This window comes from Bos javanicus, chromosome 8, assembly GCF_032452875.1.
Source record: "Bos javanicus breed banteng chromosome 8, ARS-OSU_banteng_1.0, whole genome shotgun sequence".
NCBI lineage: Eukaryota > Metazoa > Chordata > Mammalia > Artiodactyla > Bovidae > Bos > Bos javanicus.
In genome coordinates, this window is record NC_083875.1 from 11,393,489 (window position 1) to 11,414,192 (window position 20,704).

General features: G+C 44.6%; 1 protein-coding gene across 1 annotated transcript in view; it reads left to right on the plus strand.

Annotated features, from left to right (window-relative positions):
* SCARA5 (scavenger receptor class A member 5) overlaps positions 1–20,704 on the plus strand; it is a 133,427-nt gene that overhangs the window by 22,257 nt on the left and 90,466 nt on the right. The window contains exon 3 of the mRNA XM_061425063.1: positions 9,690–9,818. Coding sequence (XP_061281047.1) covers positions 9,690–9,818 — 129 coding nt within the window. The remainder of the gene's footprint in view (positions 1–9,689; positions 9,819–20,704) is intronic.

Sequence of the window (20,704 nt, forward strand, 5' to 3'; positions counted from 1 at the left end):
TTCATCATTGAATTGGAATTAAGACATCCAGGGGAACAGCTCAGGCTTCTAGATATCTAAGAAGAGCTATGCCTGATGATGCTACTCAGCCAGGATTAAGTGTCAATTCAGTTCCAATGAATTTCTCCCACAATTCACCTCTACAAGCACTAAGTAGCAATTCCAAATCATGGGTGAATAAGGAAAGCCAAGATTTTATTTTTTGGGACCAAAATTTTGCTCAAAAAATATCTTTTGCAGCCAACAGAAATGTGTCAACTATTTGCATACAGTAACTTTGAGAACCAGTCTTTGCACCAAAAATAAATGGATTACACATGTCTTTGTTCTTGCAAAGAAACTTATTGCAATGGTTCTGCTGTGTGCTGATTGATGGATAGGGAGATGAGTGAGTCTCAGGACACCTTTGGAAGACAAAAATGGAAATCAACAATTGTGAATAATGAGATTAGTACCAAAGGTAAGGGCAAGGTTCTGAAATGGTTATTTCAGTGGCACTTAACTTCAACATTCTACCTTCTGGATTATTATCTTGAACATACAAAAAAGTTTTGTTTTGCTTCTCAAGAAGAGAAGTCTTCTGTGAAGTACATCAAAATTCTTCCCCCCACAACTTTCACTGAACTGTGATTTAATTACTTTTACTAACATCAGTGACTCTCAGAATATGACTATATGCAAGACAGCAGTATTCAAAGTGATCTATGGGTGTGAATTTGCTGTTTTAATAATTAGATATGTCCACTGAGTCGGTGATGCCATCCAACCATCTCATCCTCTGTCATCCCCTTCTCTTGCCCTCAATCTTTCCCAGGTTCAGAGTCTTTTCAAATGAGTCAGCTCTTCACATCAGGTGGCCAAAGTACTGGAGTTTCAGCTTCAACATTAGTCCTTCCAATGAACACCCAGGACTGATCTCCTTTAGAATGGACTGGTTGGATCTCCTTGCAGTCCAAGGGACTCTCAAGACTCTTCTCCATTCTCCAACACCACAGTTCAAAAGCATCAATTCTTTGGCACTCAGCTTTCTTTATAGTCCAACTCTCACATCCATACATGACCACTGGAAAAACCATGGCCTTGACTAGATGGACCTTTGTTGGCAAAGTAACGTCTCTGCTTTTGAATATGCTGTCTAGGTTGGTTATAACTTTCCTTCCAAGGAGTAAGTGTCTTTTAATTTCATGGCTGCAATCACCATCTGCAGTGATTTTGGAGCCCAGAAAAATAGAGTCAGCCACTGTTTCCACTGTTTCCTCATCTATTTGCTATGAAGTGATGGGACCAGATGCCATGATCTTAGTTTCCTGAACGTTGAGCTTTAAGCCAACTTTTTCACTCTCTTCTTTCACTTTCATCAAGAGGCTCTTTAGTTCTTCTTCACTTTCTGCCATAAGGGTGGTGTCATCTGCGTATCTGAGGTTATTGATATTTCTCCATTAGTAATAGTGTAATAGGAAGACACTAATTTTTCCACTTATGAAGATGATAGAAAACTCCCTTCTTACATAAATTTCAGTTTAAAAAAAGTGGAATGAGGGCTTCCCTGGTGGTCCAGTAGTTAAGAATCCATCTTGCGATGCAAAGGTCACTGGTTCGACCCCTAATCGGAAAGATCCCACATGCCCAGGGCAGCTAAGCCCAGGAGTCACAGCTACTGAAGCCAGGGCGTCTAGAGCCTGTGCTCCAAAACAAGAAAAGCCACTGCAGTGAGAATCCCACACACCACAACAGTCGCTCCCATCTGCTGCAACTAGAGAAAGCCCCCATGCAGCAACAGAGACTCACAACAGCCAATAAATAAATTTTTTAAAATGGGGCTTCCCTGGTGACTCAGATGGTAAACAATCTGCCTGTAATTCGGGAGACCCAAGTTTGATCCCTGCATTGGGAAGATCCCCTGAAGAAGGGAATGGCAACTCACTCCAGGGTTCTTTCGTAGAGAATCCCCATGGACAGAGGAGCCTGGAAAGCTACAGTGCATGGGGTCTCAAAGAGTCAGACACGACTGAGTGACTAACACACACACACAATAGAGAAAGAAAATAATAGCCCAGGAATACTCAGCTCTGGCAAAATGGTGCAGGCTTCATGTGGATGTGGTGTGTAGAGTCTGAGAAACCATCCACTGACTGTTTCCAGCCAGCCATCAGGAAGCATGACTCCCCACTGAGATAAACAACTCTCCCAGCCTGGCATGCAGAACCCATTCTGCACATCACTTGGTACTTATTTTTGACTTGTTGTTTGCTGTTTTGAAGCCACGGTCTTCTCTAAGGCTCTTGAGCCTCCTTCTCTTGGCTCCTTGATCTCCTGAGATGACACCCTCCTTTCTGAAGGCCATCGAGAGGTGAAAAACTTTTCCCTTGATTCTCCTAGACCTTGGAAGAGCTTTTGCTTTGTTTTGGTGGTGCCCTTCTCTCTCTAGATCTGGTTTTGTGTGTGACCAAACAACTATGTTTAATAACTAACAGCTTTGTCTGGTACGTTCCTCAGAACTGTTCTCATATGGAGGAAGAAAGTTTTCAGTTTTCTTCTTAAAGTCAAATGCTCAGTCGCTCAGTCATGTCCAACTCTTTGTGACCCCATGGACCATAGCCCACAAGGCTCCACTGTCCATGGGATTCTCCAGGCAAGAATACTGGAGTGGGTTGTCATTTCCTGCTCCCGGGGATCTTCTGACCCAGGCATCGAACCCTCTTCTCCTGTGTCATCTGCCTTGGCTGGTAGATTCTTTGCCACTGAGCCACCTGGGAAGCCCCTATTCTTAAAGATGCTTACTCCTTGGAAGGAAAGTTATGACCAACCTAGATAGCATATCAAAAGCAGAGACATTACTTTGCCAACAAAGGTCCGTCTAGTCAGGGCTATGGTTTTTCCTGTGGTCATGTATGGATGTGAGAGTTGGACTGTGAAGAAGGCTGAGCACCAAAGAATTGATGCTTTTGAACTGTGGTCTTGGAGAAGACTCTTGAGAGTCCCTTGGACTGCAAGGAGATCCAACCAGTCCATTCTGAAGGAGATCAGCCCTGAGATTTCTTTGGAAGGAATGATGCTAAAGCTGAAACTCCAGTACTTTGGCTACCTGACTCATTGGAAAAGACTCTGATGCTGGGAGGGATTGGGGGCAGGAGGAGAAGGGGACGACAGAGGATGAGATGGCTGGATGGCATCACCGACTCGATGGACGTGAGTCTGGGTGAACTCCAGGAGCTGGTGATGGACAGGGAGGCCTGTCGTGCTACGATTCATGGGGTCACAAAAAGTCGGACATGACTGATCGACTGATCTGATCTGATCTGATAAACCTACATCTTAAAGTCATAGTTTTCAAATTTACAAATAAGATGATCAAGCTAGAGAAAAAGAGAAAATTTCAGCCATCTAGGAAGGCCTGGGCTTCAAAGCCTTGAGTTACTGCTCCTCCAGCAGACCCTGGGATGAGCTGCTGACACAAAGAATCATTGCCTCTGCAGTACCACACTTGGCTTGTGCCTTATCACCCCACTATACTACTTTATTCCACCTCTGCAATACTTATCTGTTTATACATCTTCTTCCCCTCAGATGTGAGCATCTGAAAGGCAGTGATTGCATCTTCATCTCTCATTCAGCACATTTTCTGAATGCCTGCTATATGCCTGTGCTGGTTTAGGAACTGAAAAGTTGGACATAAATGATGCTGACAAAAATCCTTCCCTCAAGCAGCTGCTGTCTTTGTGTTTCCCACTGTCTATCATAGTGTATTAGTTATCTACTGCTGCGGAACAAATTACCCCAAACCTTAGCAGCTTAAAGCAATAAAAATTTCTTGTCTCACTCTGTTTCTGAGAAAGCCATGGGGGTGAAAGGACATCTAAGATTTTTTTTTTTCAGATCCAAAATGTTGCTCAGAAATATGTGTATATACATATTTATAATCCCATATATTTAATTTATATATGTATAATCCTATCTGGCAGAAGTCTGGGAGCAACTTAGCTGGGTTGCCCTGGCTCTGGGTTTCTCATGAGACTGCTGTCGAGATCTCAGCCAGAGTGTAGTCATCTGATGTCTTGATTTGGCTGGAGAAACTGCTTCCAGACTCACTCACGTGGCTGTTGGCTGAAGGCCTCAGTTCCTTAGTATGTAGCCTCTCCATAGTGTATTCATGACATAGAGGCTGGCTTCCCCCCAAATGAATATTCCAAGAGAGATAAAGAGCAAGCAAGGAGGGAACAGCAGTGTCTTTTGTCTCATCTCAGGAGTGACACGCTATCACTTATGCCATATTCTATTGGTCACACAAACCAATCCCGGTGGAGTGCAGAAAGAGACTATGCAAGGGGGTGGCATCCTCTGGAAGCCATCCAAAGATGGCTTCCACAGCAGGACAGTGGATGCTTAATAAAAGTCTATTAGAGTTTTTACTGTTCATGGGTTTTCTCGAGGCAAGAATACTGGAGTGGTTTGCCATTCCCTCCTCCAGTGAACCACGTTTTGTCAGATGCAAAGAGCTGACTCATTGGAAAAGACCCTGATGCTGAGAAAGATTGAGGGCAGGAGGAAAAGGGAGCAATGGAGGATGACATGGTTGGATGGCATCACTGACTCAGTGGACATGAATTTGAGCAGACTAGCTTGGTTGGTAAAGAATCCACCTGCAATGCAGGAGACCCTGGTTTGATTCCTGGGCCGGGAAGATCTACTGGAGAAGGGATAGGCTACCTACTCCAGCATTCTTGGGCTTCCCCTGTGGCTCAGCTGGTAAAGAATCTGCCTGCACTGTGGGAGACCTGGGTTCAATCCCTGAGTTGGGAAGATCCCCTGGAGAAGGGAAAGGCTACCCACTCCAGTATTCTGGCCTGGAGAATTCGATGGACTATACTCCATGGGGTCGCAAAGAGTCAGACACAACTGAGCAATGTTCATTTTTCTTTTTCTGGGAGATAGTGAAGGACAGGGAAGCCTGGCATGCTGCAGTCCATGGCATCGCAGAGTTGGACACGACTTAGCGACTGAACAACAACAGAGATTTTATCTCAACAATCCATAAGTCAAAACCTTTACTTTTTTTTAGTAGACTAATTTTTAGAGCAGTTTTAGGTTTACAGTAAAATTAAGTGGAAACTACAGAGAGTTCCCACATGCCCCCTGCCCCACACATGCACAGCCCCCCTTACAATCAACATCCCCACTAGGGAGGTACACCTGTTACAACTGATGAGCCTGCATTGACATCATTATCATCCAAAGTCCATGGCTTACATTAGGGTTCCCTCTTGCTGCTCTGCATTCTGTGGGTTTAGACAAATGTGCAATGTTTTAGACAAATGTGCAATGATCTGCATCCGTCATTATAGTATCACACAGAATGGTTTTACTGTCCTAGAAGTCCTCTGTGCTCTACCTATCCATCCCTCCTCCTTTGGTGTCCACTGATCTTATTATTGTCCTCATAGTTTTGCCTTTTCCAGAATGCCATACAGTTGGAATGATACAGTAAGTAGCCTTTTCAGATTGGCATCTTTTACTTACTAATATGGGCTTTCCAGATGGTGCTATCAGCAAAGAACCAGTCTGCCAGTGTAGGAGACATAAGAGATGTGGGGGTTGATCCCTGGGTCGGAAAGATCCCTTGGAGGAGGGCATGGCAACCCACTCTAGTATTCTTGCCTGGAGAATTGCATGGACAGAGGAGCCTGGCAGGTTACAGTCCATGTGGTTGCAAAGAGTTGGACCCGACTGAAATGACCTTGCACACATGCACACATTTACTAAAAGGCACTTAAGTTTCCTCCATATCTTTTCATGGCTTGATGGCTCATTTCTTTTACTTTTATAAAAAGTCAAATAAATGAATATATTACTGACTGCATGGTTTCGGAGCGTTTTCAATTTTCCAGTAAACTTAATACTTTGAATGGTTTACTCAGTTAACATGCTGCTGCCATACTACATTAAAAATTAATAAATGTGTTTTGAGCAGATTTAGTAACTCGTCTTTACCCTATATTGTCTCCTGTCTTTCCCTTATAATCATATTCACTAGCCATCTTGCCAGAATCATTCAGTGGAGTTCTGCTTGTCTAACCATTGGTGGAAAATCTCTGTCTGAAACCCTTGTTCTGTTTAAAACAGATTTTGTATAATGTACAGAGTAATAGTTTGTTAAAAGGACTGAGCTGTCTCAGAGGAGGTTCTGTGTCGTGTGTGTTTGTGGACAAAGGGACCTGTCACCAGTGGCACTTATTAGACAGAAGCCTCAGGTAGAGGAGAAGGGAGCTACTCATTTTTTTTCTTAATTAAAAACAGTTTTTTGACCAGGCTATGCACCATGCAGGATCTTAATTCCCTGACTAGACATCAAACCTGTGCCCCCTGCAGTGGAAGTGTGGAGTCTTAACCACTGGACCAACAGGGAATTCTCTCCTCTTTTTTGGGGGGGGGAAAATTAGAACTGTATCATTGCAGTTTGACCCACTCTTACAATGAGCTAGAAACAAACATGCAACAACAAAACAAGATGCAAGTCTTCTTGGCTGTGTGATTTTTTCTCCCCTTATTCTGCCAACACTGAAAGTCAGCACAGACTTGACAATCAAGGGATGATGTTCTTATTAGTGGGAGTAAAGGAAAAGAAGCTTTGCCCTCGTAACTCATTGGTTTAGGAAAATGTTTTCATCCCTAGAGGAAGGAAGAGGTCCTGATTATTTTGTTTTCCTTCTCAAGCTGAAAAATTTCAAACTGAATGGCAATTAGCACTAACCCATCCCTTTATAAATCATGAAGTAGCCTCACTAGTCAATCCATGACTCTGTATTGTTGCCCTTAATCCTTTACTGTATTAATGCTCAACTTACTCAATAGACTTCCTCAAGCTCAGGCAGGAGAAGGCAATGGCACCCTACTCCAGTACTCTTACCTGGAAAATCCCATGAATGGAGGAGCCTGGTAGGCTGCAGTCCATGGGGTCGCACAGAGTCGGACACGACTGAAGCAACTTAGCAGCAAGCTCAGGCAAGGTATAATGTAGTGTTGTGCCTTAGTAAAAAAAGTTATGTGCAAAAAAAATTATATCAACATCTTTTTGAGAGAATAGATTCTTTTTATAATGAACATATAATTGTCCAGTGAAACTGGAACGGTTAACAGAATTTGGTTAAACTTAATTAAACCTTCAAGAGAAATAGGAAGGGGTCAAACAAAGCCAACGAATGGAGAAGCCCAAGATGAATTTGGGATAAACATAAAGATAATGGCGTTTCAGCCTGGGTATCTTCTGGTCCCTCCCGATAGCTAGGCTGGCATCCTTATCATCGTCTCAAGAGGAAGCAGGGCTTAGAGCAGGAGAGCTGATACTAATATTTAGGGACTTCCCTGGTGGTTCAGTGGTTAAGACTGTGCCTTCCAATGCAAGGGCTATGGGTTCGATCCCTGGTCACGGAGCTAAGATCCCACATGCCTTGGGACCAAGAAACCAAAACATAAACAACAGAAGCAATATTGCAACAAGTTCAATAAAGGCTTTAAATTAAAAAAAAAAAAAAAGTTGTGCAATACATGATGCTATGCCTATGTTCCTGAGGGAAATAAACTCAGGTTTCTGAAGGAAATAAACTTTTCTCTACTGAGTTGCAACTGGCCAGCCAGCTGTTCTCATTAGAAACAAACAAAAACAACAAAATGCTACAAGAAGCTGGCATATTTAGGAGCAAAACAGGTTATAGATAATACTGTGGGGGAAGAGATAGAACGTTCTGGAAAAGAAGATTTAGCGTACATTAGAAAAATGTATTTTGCGCAAGACTTAGTGGAAAATCAGTTTAACTCTTCAAAATTTGCTAACACTTGAGGGTTGACGAGAATGGTAATTGAATTTGTATTTCTCGACAACTTGTTCCAAGTTGTACCCGATGTTTTATGGAAGTATTGTGTAAGAGTTCTACTTAGCTGTTTTAGCAACAGTATTTTCAATAAAATAGAATAAATGTGTGGGAAAATTTTCTTCACCGAACAATACCTCTGGTGAGCTATGGCAATGCTACCTGATAGGTAGTAAGGAGCCCCCGAAGCACCTCCCTGGTGAACCCCAAGGTACCAAGGATCACAAACATCTCAGCATCTTTTTTTTTTATTAAATAAAAATTGGATATCTTTTGGCTGTGCCTCATGGCATGTGGGATCCTAGTTCCCTGATCAAGGATTGAATCTGTGTCCCCTGCCTTGGAAGCATGGAGTCTTTGCCACTGGACTGCTAGCAAGTCCTATCACAGCATCTCTACAAATGTTTTTTGAATACCAATTATTTCAACATCTGTTGTCAGCCTTTTTGGGCTCCCACATCTGCCTCCCTGTGCAATGAACAGTTCTCCAGTTGGCAATACTCTTCCTTGCAGGGGGTGGGGATTGAACATAATATGGGCATGTTATGAAAAAAAAAAAAAAAGCCCTCCATCATTTCTTACCTGCCATGCTGGGAGTCAGGGCAGGATGGCATCTCTTCCTCTCCACTGTCAGTCAACCGAGGAGGTGGAGATGGGTGAGCTTGCTGGCCTCTGTAGCAGTCGTCTTAAGGAGGGTTGAAGAATTCTCGTGGAAAGATGACCTGGAATCAGGACCTGGCATCCTCACCCCAGGGTCTATCCCTTACATTTGACAACCTTTATTAACTGAAGGGGTTGAATTAGACAATCCATGGGGTCCATTGTGCTCAGACACTCAGTCGTGACCGACTCTTTGAAGCTCCATGGACTGTAGCCAGCCAGACTCCTCTGTCCATGGGATATTTCAGGCAAGAATACCAGAATGGGGTGCCATTTCCTCCCCCAGGGGATCTTCCCGACCCAAGGATCAAACCTGCGTCTTTTGCATCTCCTGAGTTGGCAGGTGTCTTCTTTACCACTAGTGCCACCTGGGAAGCCCCAAGGTCCGTTAGAACTCTGGTATTTTGCTGTTCCATTTTGACCAGAACCCGGTGAGCCTTGAATAGTTTCACAGGAAGAAGTTCTGTACTATGTTTTCCTGTAAATCTAAACCCAAGGTTGTAAACTGGTGGTCAGCCCTGCCGTATAAATGTGTTTTGTTTACACTCCCTAGTGGTTTTTCCTTTCCTTTGTCTTTTTTCTCCCCTAATTAGTTGTCAACACATAAAAAAGGGAGATTTCTCTAAATAATCTCTGGCTTGTCTTAAAATTTTTGGACCTGTCAACACCTGGCCCTCATTCTGACATAGCCACCGCTTCCAGATGGGGCATGCACTGCTGGGTTCCCCAGGCCCACCTGGCCCACCTCCCTTCCCTGGAGTTTGCAACCTCTTTTTAAAATGCTCTCCATCTTCTCCTGATCACGGGGGACAATAACATTTGTAAAGGGCAGCCTATCCTAGCTTTCTCTGCTACTTGCACTGGCTCCAGGAGGGTGGGTTTGTATGGCCATGTGAGCTGTTGGGATGCCTTCTGGCTCGTTCATGAGCAGAGGTTGGGAGGAGAGAGAGAAGCTGAAAAGCTTATCACAGTTCTGAGATGCTCCCTACTATTCCACCTGCATTACAGATGTGCAGAAGGTGTGTGTGGTGACGGGAGGTGGGGGTGGGGAGTGCTGCCACATGAACATCCACATGCATCAGGGAGCGATGAGACAAAAAGAGCAAAGCAGCTTTGGGAATTCTCAAATGTCTTTTCCCCTCTTCTTCCTACCCTTCTTGTTAGGTCCATGCCACAAAGGACGAGCAGGTGGCTGCTGTACCCAGCTGGGCTCCCTGTCAGCCCTGAAGCATGCAGTCCTCGGGCTCTACCTGCTGGTCTTTCTGATTCTCGTGGGCATCTTCATCTTAGCAGGTAAGAGCATCCTTTGCCACCCTGGCCTTTAAGGAAGTGAGCAAGAGGTGAGAGCGGATGGGAAATGGGGAGTGGGAGCCTCTGCTGTTCATTCCCACAGTCAGGAGTCCAAACACTGCCCTTGTTAACATGGAAACCACAAAGGAATAAGCTGGCTGGTCTTTCTGACCAGGCATGATCCCGAGCAGCATTGCTTATGTCATGTTGGGTGAGTTGGATGTGAGGGTGAGAAATCTCCAAGTCCCAGAGCAGAGACCTAGCCACTCTTAAGAGGCTTCTGCCTTGTCCTGACTCATCGTGTTGACATTGCGCGTTACCCTGGGCCTCCCCGGAGCTCTGTGCTGTGGTTTGTACTGAGCAGGCTGGTTCCCCTGTCCTGGGATATGATGGAAATAGTTACAAGACACTTCATTGCTGAGGTTAATCAGGGTTGTGGTCAACTTGCTGCCCCTCTGTGATTCCTGGGGGTGGGATGAATTTGCCCCAGGTCAGCCGGGCTCTTCTCCCCAGTTTCTGCTTATAGAATAGGCTGGTGATGGTCTGGATTTTGGTCCACCTTCTCTAACCAGGAAGAAGCAGAGCTCATGGACTCAGGAAGGGATCAGGTGGAGGATCTCATACTTTGAGCATCCCAGCTCACACACAGGTCATCCCACTGTGATGGAGATGATGGGACACAGGCACGGAGGCCATGGTGGTCTCTCCTGACTCCCACCCAGAGGGAGGGATGCTCAATTCCCACCTATCTCTATGGAGATATGAAAGGCTTGACAAAGTGAGGCCAAGGCATCAGCTCATTTTGGCATCATTCATCCTACGTGAGTGCGTACTTTGTGTCAGATTCCATGCTAGGATCGGAGACACTGATAAATAAGACCCAGGGGCTCCCCTCCAGGAGGTCCCAGTCTAGGGGACAAGGCAGGAGCACAGAGGCAGAGTCCTGTCTCAGGGCAGAATGCAACAGGGACTATGATGGTGCCTGTGACATTGACACACAAGTGCTATGGTGATCCAGTGGATATGCAGACAGAGGAAGTGAGGGTGTTGCATGGAGATCCTGGTGGGGAGTGTGTGGGGGGTTAGTCAAAGAAAGTCTTCTGACAACGCAGAGCTGACTTGGAGTGCCGGGTGGAGTCCTTGACTTAATTCTTAATTCCTGCCCTTACCTCTGGGGCAGGAAAAGGGAGATTAAACCCTTGCAGATGACCCCTCAGGAGCGACCCCTGGTCTTGTGTCACCTTCTGTCAATGAGTCTAATCACTTGGACCCTGTGCTGGGATATTCAGTGCTGCCTTTGCCCTCAGATTTCCACACTCGGAGCAGAGGGTATCACTAGGGGTGGTATCTGTCTCATCAACCATCAACTTTGACCTGGGGGGAGCAGCCAAGACCAACAATGAAAGAAACTTATGATTCATCCCAGGGACCAAGAGATGATGTCCAGCCAAAGGGTTTTCTTTTTTTTTTGCACATGTTCTTGGGCTGCTCAGTGAGAGATTGGGATCTGGGTTTTGTGGGCTTGGCAGCCATGACCATAACAAATTTCCAGAATTTTTGGAAAGTGTTTCAGCGCAGCAGGAAAGCTGAGCTATGTTGTTACAACTACTCAGCTGAGTGAGAATTTTTAGGTGATGGAAGAGGGTCTAGAGGTGAGACCCAGGCTGGTGGGGACCCTGGGGCAGGTCCCTGGAAGGCCTGGGAGGCCTGGAAGGGCATCACCTCTTGGGCAGAGAAGGGTTGCTGGGGAATGAAGTTTCCCTTCTGGTGTCTGACAGGCTGCCAGGTGGGAAAGGGTGGGCATAGTTCTGTGTGGTCTCAGAGGGTAGAACTAAGTGAATGGGTGGATTTTGTAACGAGACAAATTCCCATTCAAAACAGAGGAGGGTTTCTAACCAGACAGGATACCCAGCTCAACACAGAGAGTTGTTGTTTTTTTTTTTTTTCTTCCTGTCTTGAAGTTGAATGGGATTTACGATGACCATTCTGGAAGTTTCGGAAAGGAAAGTGGTGCATGGTTTCCTAATCTCATGGAAAGTTTGCCTTGCTTCCTTAGTTATTCCGTGTGAAAACCTGGGGAGGATTTTGATCATCATAATTACCTTTGAACCCGAAGTTCATGAATACCATATTGCCTGTGGGGGATGAAGATTTAGGGGGTGGATTGGAACCAATCTGATGAAGCAGAGGGTTGGGCTTTATCTCTTGGCTCTGTAGCCTGGCCACTGTCACCTCCCCAGGTTCTTGTCTGGAGAATCATGTGGGCCTCTGGATGGGTTTCCCAGGTGACTCAGTGGTAAAGAATTTGCCTGCCAAGCAGGAGACTCACGTTCAATGCCTGGGTGGGGAAGATCCCCTGGAGAAGGAAATGGCAACTTCTTGCTTGGGAAATTCCATGGACAGTCCATGGGGTCGAAAAAGAGTTGGATACAACAACTAAACAATGACAACAGCCAATAAAGGACTACCGTCCCCAGCTACCTGTCCCTTGGAGAGGGGACTTAGGAATGTGATGGATAAGCCTGCAGTTCTTCAAAGGGGCTCTGCCTGAGCTTAGGTAGGAAGTTTCTTCCGATTGCCCTGATTGGAGACCTCCAGGGATGCTCCGTTTAAATCCCAAGGTGATGGGAGATTTATGGTTCAGAGTAAACCAGAGCTAGCCTGGCCTTCTGGTAGATGTCCTGCTGGGGCTGCTCCCTCTTTTGGGACAGAACATGTTCTCCAGTGCCCTGCAGAGGTCACCTGGCACAGGATGGGCCATGGACTGAATTGTGTCCCTTCCAAAATGTATGTATGAAGCTCTAACCCCCAGTGTGATGGTATTTGGACGGTGGGGCTCTAGGGAGCTAATTAAATTATGAGGATGGGGCTCTCATGATGAGATTGGTGACCATATAGGAAAAGAGGAGAGAAACACAGAAAGAGAAAGACAGAGATCTCTGCTAAGTGGAGACAGGAGACAGGGCCCTGTGAAGCCAGTAACAGAGCCCTCATCAACAACCAAATCTGCCTGTGCTTTTTTTTTTTTTTTGGCTGCCCTGGGTCTTTGTTGCTGAATGAGGTCTTTCCGTAGTTGCTGCGTGTGGGCTTCTCCTTGCATTGCAGAGCATGGGCTTCTCCTTGCATTGCAGAGCGTGGGCTTCTCCTTGCATTGCAGAGCGTGGGCTTCTCCATGCATTGCAGAGCGTGGGCTTCTCCATGCATTGCAGAGCGTGGGCTTCTCCATGCATTACAGAGCGTGGGCTTCTCCTTGCATTGCAGAGCGTGGGCTTCTCCTTGCATTGCAGAGCGTGGGCTTCTCTTTGTGTTGCAGAGCATGGACTTTAAGGACACACAGGCTCAGCAGCTGCAGACTGTGGGCTCTAGACCATGGGCTCAGTGGTTGTAGTGTACGAGCTTAGCTGCTCTGTAGCATGGAATCTTCCCAGACCAGGTAAAACTGGTGTCCCCTGCATTGGCAGTGAAATTCTTAACCACTGGGCCACCAAGGAAGTCCTGCCTACACTTTGATCTTGAACTTCCCGGGCTCTACAACTGTGACAAATGAATGTCTGCTGTTTAAACCACTGGCCTGTTATTTTGTTATGGCAGCCCTAGCTAACTAAGACAAGAGGAGTTCTGTTTGAACCAGTCTTAGGCTTCAAAACCTCCTCATTGACACAAAGCTTATACATCTGACAACTGGATGATAAAATCATCCACTGCAGTAAGTGCCATGTCTGAATACCTAGTGGATAATATCTCATTGTAGAACAAATGCTTGTTCTTACTTCAATATTACAAAATTAAAACCTCGTTACATAAATTATTACTCTTTTTTTAAAGGTTTTTCCAATGTGGACCATTTTCAAAGTCTTCACTGAATTTGTTACAATATTATTCTGTTTCATGCTTTGATTTTTTGGCCATGAGGCATGTGGGATCTTAGTTGCCCTACCAGGGATCAAACCTGCACCCCTTGCATTGGAAGGCAAAGTCTTAATCACTGGACTGCCTGGGAAGTCCCTATAAAGTAGTACTCTTATTAAACTTCTCATGGGCTTCTCTCAATTTCTTGGTTTATCCAAGTATTAAAAATTAAAGGCAAATACTATACCAGTGTTTATGCAACATCTCAGCATCCCCTCTCAGAAGGTTAATCCAGCCATTACTCAAAATTTGTTCTCAATTGAGCTTTCTACCCAATCTACCTAACTATCCGTACCCCCACCAGCATCCTCTTGGGAGCTTTCCTCTGATTCTCCCACATCATCACTGGGTTCTATACCCATGGGATTTCATCATTTCCCAAGGAACCAGCCATTCTTCCCAAATTCCTCTAAGTCTTTCTATGTCTTCAACTATGTGTATGTCTTCAACTCATTTTATTACCTGGACTGATGGTTCCCCTATTATGTTTCCATTCTGTTCTGGGTTCATGTTTTAGACAGTACAGACTGTCAGGCTTTAGGTTCATGAACGAGAGAATTGAGATTAGATGGTCATGTGGTCAGAAAGTCCTCCATTTAGCACTTTAGGGAAGATGTCCCCTGTGATGGAGTTCAAGGGTTAGAGGAGGTTCACCCTTATCCATGACTGTTGTGAGACAGCACTGTGATGATAAAGGGTGGTCATCAGGACCTATGTCTTCTTCCCCTTGTCTGTCACAGCTCCACTGAGAAATCTGAATTCCCATCACGGCAATGATACAGCAGAAAGGGGAACATCTGGGGATCTAGTCTGGTGGAAAGAGGGAGCGTTACAGCAATGCAGACTGCAGAGCTGTACCAGCAAGAGCTCCTGGTGAAATATGGGCTCCTCTCATGCCTTAACTTAATCCTTCCTTAACAGCAGCAGTCAGTTATTGCCATCAACAGCCTCAGGAAGTGCTTAACTTGCACGTGAGTGCTTAGTGAGTGCAGAGTAAGCCCTGGTGTCTTAGTCTGTTCAGGCTGCCATGACAAACTACCACAGACCAGATGGTTTAAAACGCAAGCATTATGGCGGGCTGTGGGGGATAGGCAGGGAAGGAGAAGGCGAGAAGAAGTATGAGAGAGTGGCACTGAAACATACGCATTCCCATGTGTAAAACTATTAGGTTGGTGCAAAAGTAATTTCGGTTTTGCATTGTTGAACTTTGCCACTTGATATTGGAACACATTCTTAAATAAATGTGGTTCTGTTATTCAAAAAAGAAGAAGAAAACAAATTAAACCCAAAGTAAGGAGTAAAATTTAAAAAAAAAAAAAAAACAAACATTAATTTCTCACCGTCCTGGAGGCTAGGTAGTTTGAGTTCAACGTGCTGGCGCATTCTGTCTGATGAGGGCTCACTTCTGGTTAAAAGATGGCTGTCTTCTTGCTGTGTCCTCATGTGGAGGAAAGAGCAAGGAATTTCTCCGGGGTCTCTTTTATAAAGGCACTAATCCCATCCAGAGGACCCCACCCTCATGACTTAATTATCTCCCCAAGGCCCCACCTCCTTGATGGTAATACCTTCACTTTGGGGGTTAGGATTTCAACATATGAATTTGGGAGGAACACAAACATTTGTCTATAGCTGGGGAATAAAAGATACAATTTTTGCTCTGGGAGGATTTAAAAACATAACACACACATGCATTAAAACAGTATGATGTAGTAGCTCACGCTCCATGCCAAATTCTGCAAAGGAGAGCCTGGTTCTGGAGAGCTAGAGGGTTGGGGCAGTGTCAGCTTGAGAGAGCTGAACACCAGCTGACCCAAATGTTGTTTAAACTGAGCACTCCTTTTCTTTTTAACTTTTTATATTGGAGTATAGCCAATTAACAGGGCTTCCTTGGTGGCCCAGGGTAAAGAATCTGCCTGTCAATGCTGGAGACATGGGTTTGATCCCTGGGTTGGGAAGATCCCCTGCAGAAGGCAATGGCAACCCACTCAAGTATCCTTGCCTGGGAAATCCCGTGGACAGAGGAACCTAGCAGGCTACAGTCCTTAGTGACTAAACAACAATAATAGCCAACTAACAATGTTGTGATAGTTTCAGGTGGACAGCAAAGGGACTCAGCCGTGCATACACATGTATCCTTTCTCCCTTGAACTCCTCTCCCATCCATGCTGCCACATAACATTGAGCAGAGTTCCCTTTGCTATAACAGTATAGGACCTTGCTGGTTATCCATTTTAATACAGCAATGTGTACATGTACACCCCAAACTCCCTAACTGTCCCTTCCTTACACCCTTCCCACCCAACCACTGCAACCATAAGTTCCTTCTCAAAGTCTGTGTGTTTCTGTTTTATAAATAAGCTCATTTGTATCATTTCTTTTTAGATTGTACATATAAAGGCATCATATTTCTTCTTCTTTATCTGACTTACTTCAATCAGTATGACAGTCTCTAGGTTCATCCATGCTGCTGTAAATGGCATTATTTCATTCTTTTTTTAAAAAATGTTTTATTTATTTATTTGACTGTGCTGGGTCTTTGTTGCTGCACAGACTTTTTCTCTAGTGATGGAGATTAGTGACTACTCTCTAACTGTGGTGCCCAGGCTTCTCAATACAGTGGCTTCTCTTGTTGCAGAGCAGGAGGGGCTCTAGGGCATGAGGGCTTCAGTAGCTGTGGCTCACAGGCTCTAGAACACAGGGTTAATAGTTGTGATGCACGGGCTTAGTTGCTTTGTGGCATGTGGAATCTTCCTGGACCAGGGATCTAACCCATATCCCCTGCATTGGCAGGTGGATTTTTTACCACTGAGCCACCTGGGAATCCCTATTTCATTCTTTTTTTTATGGCTGAGTGATATTCCATTGTATATATGTGCCACGTCTTCTCTATAGATTCCTCTGTCAATGGAAATTTAGGCAACTTGTCCATGACTTGGCTGCAATGAACACTGGGTTGCATCTCTTTTTAGATCACTTTGTTTCAAGCAAGTCTGTCCCTGAGTTTGCAATCAGAGAACAGTGTGCTCAGAGCCCATATCCCTTAATACCACAGATGACTGATACCATCATGCATCTTGGAATTTAAAGCGCGATGCCCTCAACCTTCCCTGGGACACTGGCAGAAATAGCATGCACAGTGCCATCCTGTGCTTCCTGTGAGGCTGCCCTTCAGGACCGTGTTTGTTCTGTCACGTAATGTCCATGAAGAGGGCCTGTAGAGAGAAGTTTCCTGTCTTAGTCTCAGAAGGAGAAGTACTTATCCTGAGGCATGAGTTTGTTTTCATCCGAAGGAGGCTGTGGATCTTAAAGTAGTTAAAATCACTTTCAGGGAGGTAGTTAATGCAAACTGAGAGCTGCTATCATCCCCTCGTAGGATGTGTGAATTTGTAGGCAATTAAAATGGGAACCTGGAGACCTTCATGGTCCACCCACAGCAAGTGTATTGACTTCCTGCAAAGTGTTTTTTCTGCTGGTCTCATTTTTGCCTTCATTTAGCGTCTCCAACTTTTTCTTCCTTTACATTGTTCTCATCTCCTGTTATTTAAGAGTATTTCACGTATCCTCATAAACTGCCTTAATCCTTTTTTGGAACAAGGTAGGGTGTTAGGCCCAGTTTGGTCTTTTAAAGATAATTCTGGGGACTTCCCTGGTGGTCCAGTGGTTAATACTCTATATTTCCAATGCAGAGGGTTCAGGTCTGATCCCTGGTTGGGGAGCTAAGATCTCACATGTGGCAAGGTGCTGCCAAAAGGAAAAAGCAATGATCTTACCTACTATATTCAGTGCTGCAAGTGCGTGTTGTCTTAAATATGTGAATGAGCGAATGAATGACAGAGACAAGGCAACTTGGAGGGGATCTTATTCATGCAAAAAAAGATGGTTTTTCTGTCTTAGCCAAGTATCTAAAGGACATGGAAAATATGGAGTTACTGTCCAAGACCATGGCTCATGGAAGACGTAGATATATAGGTATGTTATATTCAGATACACACTTCATGGTATCTACTGTATTGGCATCACAGCCTTCAGGGAGAATATTAGGATAGACAGGGTCATGCAGTACTTTATTCTGGTTAATGCCATGGACTCTGAAGCCAGCATGTCTGGGTTTGAATCTCCCATTCTCTGTTATCAGCTATGTTGCCCAAGGGACCTGAACTTTCTCTACCTGACTTTCTTCATTTGAAAATTAGAGAAATAATTATACCAGCCTCATTGGGTTGTTCAGTTCAGTCGCTCAGTCGTGTCCGACGCTTTGCAACCCCATGGAGTGCAGCATGCCAGGCTTCCCTGTCTATCACCAACTCCCAGAGCTTGCTCAAACTTGTGTCCATCGAATCCGTGATGCCATCCAACCATCTCACCCTCTATCGTCCCCTTCTCCTCCTGCCCTCAATCTCTCCCAGCATCAGGGTCTTTTCCAATGACTCAGTTCTTCACATCAGGTGGCCAGAGTACTGGAGTTTCAAACTCAGCATCAGCCCTTCCAGTGAATATTCAGGATTCACTTCCTTTAGGTTGGACTGGTTGGACCTCCTTGCAGTCCAAGGGACTCTCAAGAGCCTTCTCCAACACCACAGTTGAGAAGCATCAGTTCTTCAGCTCTCAGCTTTCTTTATAGTCCAGCTCTCACATCCATACATGACTACTGGAAAAACCATAGCTAGATAGTTTTGACAAGATAGACCTTTGTTGGCAAAATAATATCTCTGCTTTTTAATATGTTGTTTAGGTTGGTCATAGCTTTTCTTCCAAGGAGCAAGCGTCTTTTAATTTCATGGCTGCAGTCACCATCTGCCATAATTTTGGAGCCCCAAAAATAAAGTCTATCACTGTTTCCATTTTTTCCGCCTCTGTTTGCCATGAAGTTATGGGACCAGTTGCCATGATCTTAGTTTTTTGAATGTTGATTTTTAAGCCAACTTTTTCACTCTCCTCTTTCACTTTCATCAAGAGGCTCTGTAGTTCTTTCCTGCTTTCTGCCATGAGGGTGGTGTCATCTGCATATCTGAGATTATTGATATTTCTCCCGGCAATCTTGATTCCAGCTTGGGCTTCATCCAGTTTGGCATTTTGCATGATGTACTCTGCATATAAGTTAAATAAGCAGGGTGACAATATACAGCTTTGACGTACTCCTTTTCCTATTTGGAACCAGTCTGTTGTTCCACGTCCAGTTCTAACTGTTGTTTCTTGACCTGCATACAGTTTTCTCAGGAGGCAAGTAAGGTGGTCTGGTATTCCCATCTCTTGAAGAATTTTCCACAGTTTGTTGTGATCAGACAGTCAAAGGCTTTGGTGTAGTCAATAAAGCAGAAATAGATGTTTTTCTTAAACTCTCTTGCTTTTTCTGTGATTCAACAGATGTAGCAATTTAATCTCTGATTCCTCTGCCTTTTCTAAATCCAACTTGAACATCTGGAAGTTCATAGTTCATGTACTGTTGAAGCCTGGCTTGGAGAATTTTGAGCATTACTTTGCTAGCATGTGAGATGAGTGCAGTTGTGTGGTAGTTTGAACATTGTTTGGCATTGCCATTCTTTGGGATTGGAATGGGTTGTTAGAGTTAAATAAGCTAATATATATCTAAAGCATTTAGAAAAGTGCCTGGCACACATTAAACATGATAAAAGTAGGGGGAAAGGTGTGGGATGAATTGGGAGATTGGGACTCATACATATACACTATTGATACTATGCGTGAAATCAATAACTGGTGAGAACCGACTGTATAGCTCAAGGAACTCTACTCAGTGCTTTGTGGTGACCTAACTGGGAAGGAAATCCAAAAAGAGGGGATATATGTATACGTATAGCTGATCCACTTTGCTGTGCAGTAGAAACTAACACAACATTGCAAAGCAACTATACTCCAATAAAAAGAAAAACACAATAAAAGTAGTAGCTATTATAATTGTTACTATAGCAATACTACCCTTGGTGGCTCAGATGGTAAAGAATCTGCCTGCAATGCAGGAGACACAGGAGATGCAGATTCGATCCCTGGGTCAGGAAGATCCCCTGGAGAAGGGAATAGTAACTTCCCTTCTCCACTCCAGTATTCTTGCCTGGAGAATCCCATGGACAGAGGAGCCTGGTGGGTTAGTCTATGGGGTGGCAAAGAGTCAGGGATGACTGAGCGACTAATACACAAACAAAACGCAGTATTACCGCTGCCGCTGCTGCTGCTGCTAAGTCGCTTCAGAGTCCGACTCTGTGTGACTCTGTGCGACCCCATAGACGGCAGCCCACCAGGCTCCCCCGTCCCTCAGATTCTCCAGGCAAGAACACGGAGTGGGTTGCCATTTCCTTCTCCACTGTCAGTATTATTACTCTTGCCTTTTCTTGCAGTCAGTTAAGCTTAATAATATAAACTGAGAGTCAGAAAAACTTGGGTTTAGCCCCATTTCCTCCACTAACACCCTGTAATCGTGGGAAAAAATCACTTTGCCATCTGAACCTTTGTACACTCATTTACAAAATGAGCAGGTTGGACTAGATCAATGTTTCTCAAACTTTGACCGTTACCTGCATTAACAAATACATTTCACATGACAAGTAGTTCACACATATATTCATAACTGAAATAATCTTAAATGTGTGATGAATACCAATGACTTTTTATTCTATTCTGTTCACTTAGCAAAAAATGGTCACAATCCATATGTTTCTTTTCTGATCCACAAATGGGGTACAAACCTAAATCTGAAAAACAGTTGGCTAAAGGAGAGTTCTGCTGGTCTATGTGTCTTTCAAACATTCTATGACAAGAGTTATATTCTTTTCGGTATAAGGGCTTCCCTGATGCCTCAAAGTAAAGAATCCACCTGTAAGGCAAGAGATGCAGCAGATGTGGGTTCGATCCCCAGGTCAGTGAGATAGCCTGGAAGAGGATATGGCAGCCCACTCCAGTATTCTTGCCTGGGAAATCCCACGGACAGAGGAACCTGGCAGGTTACAGCCCATGGGGTCGCAAAGAGT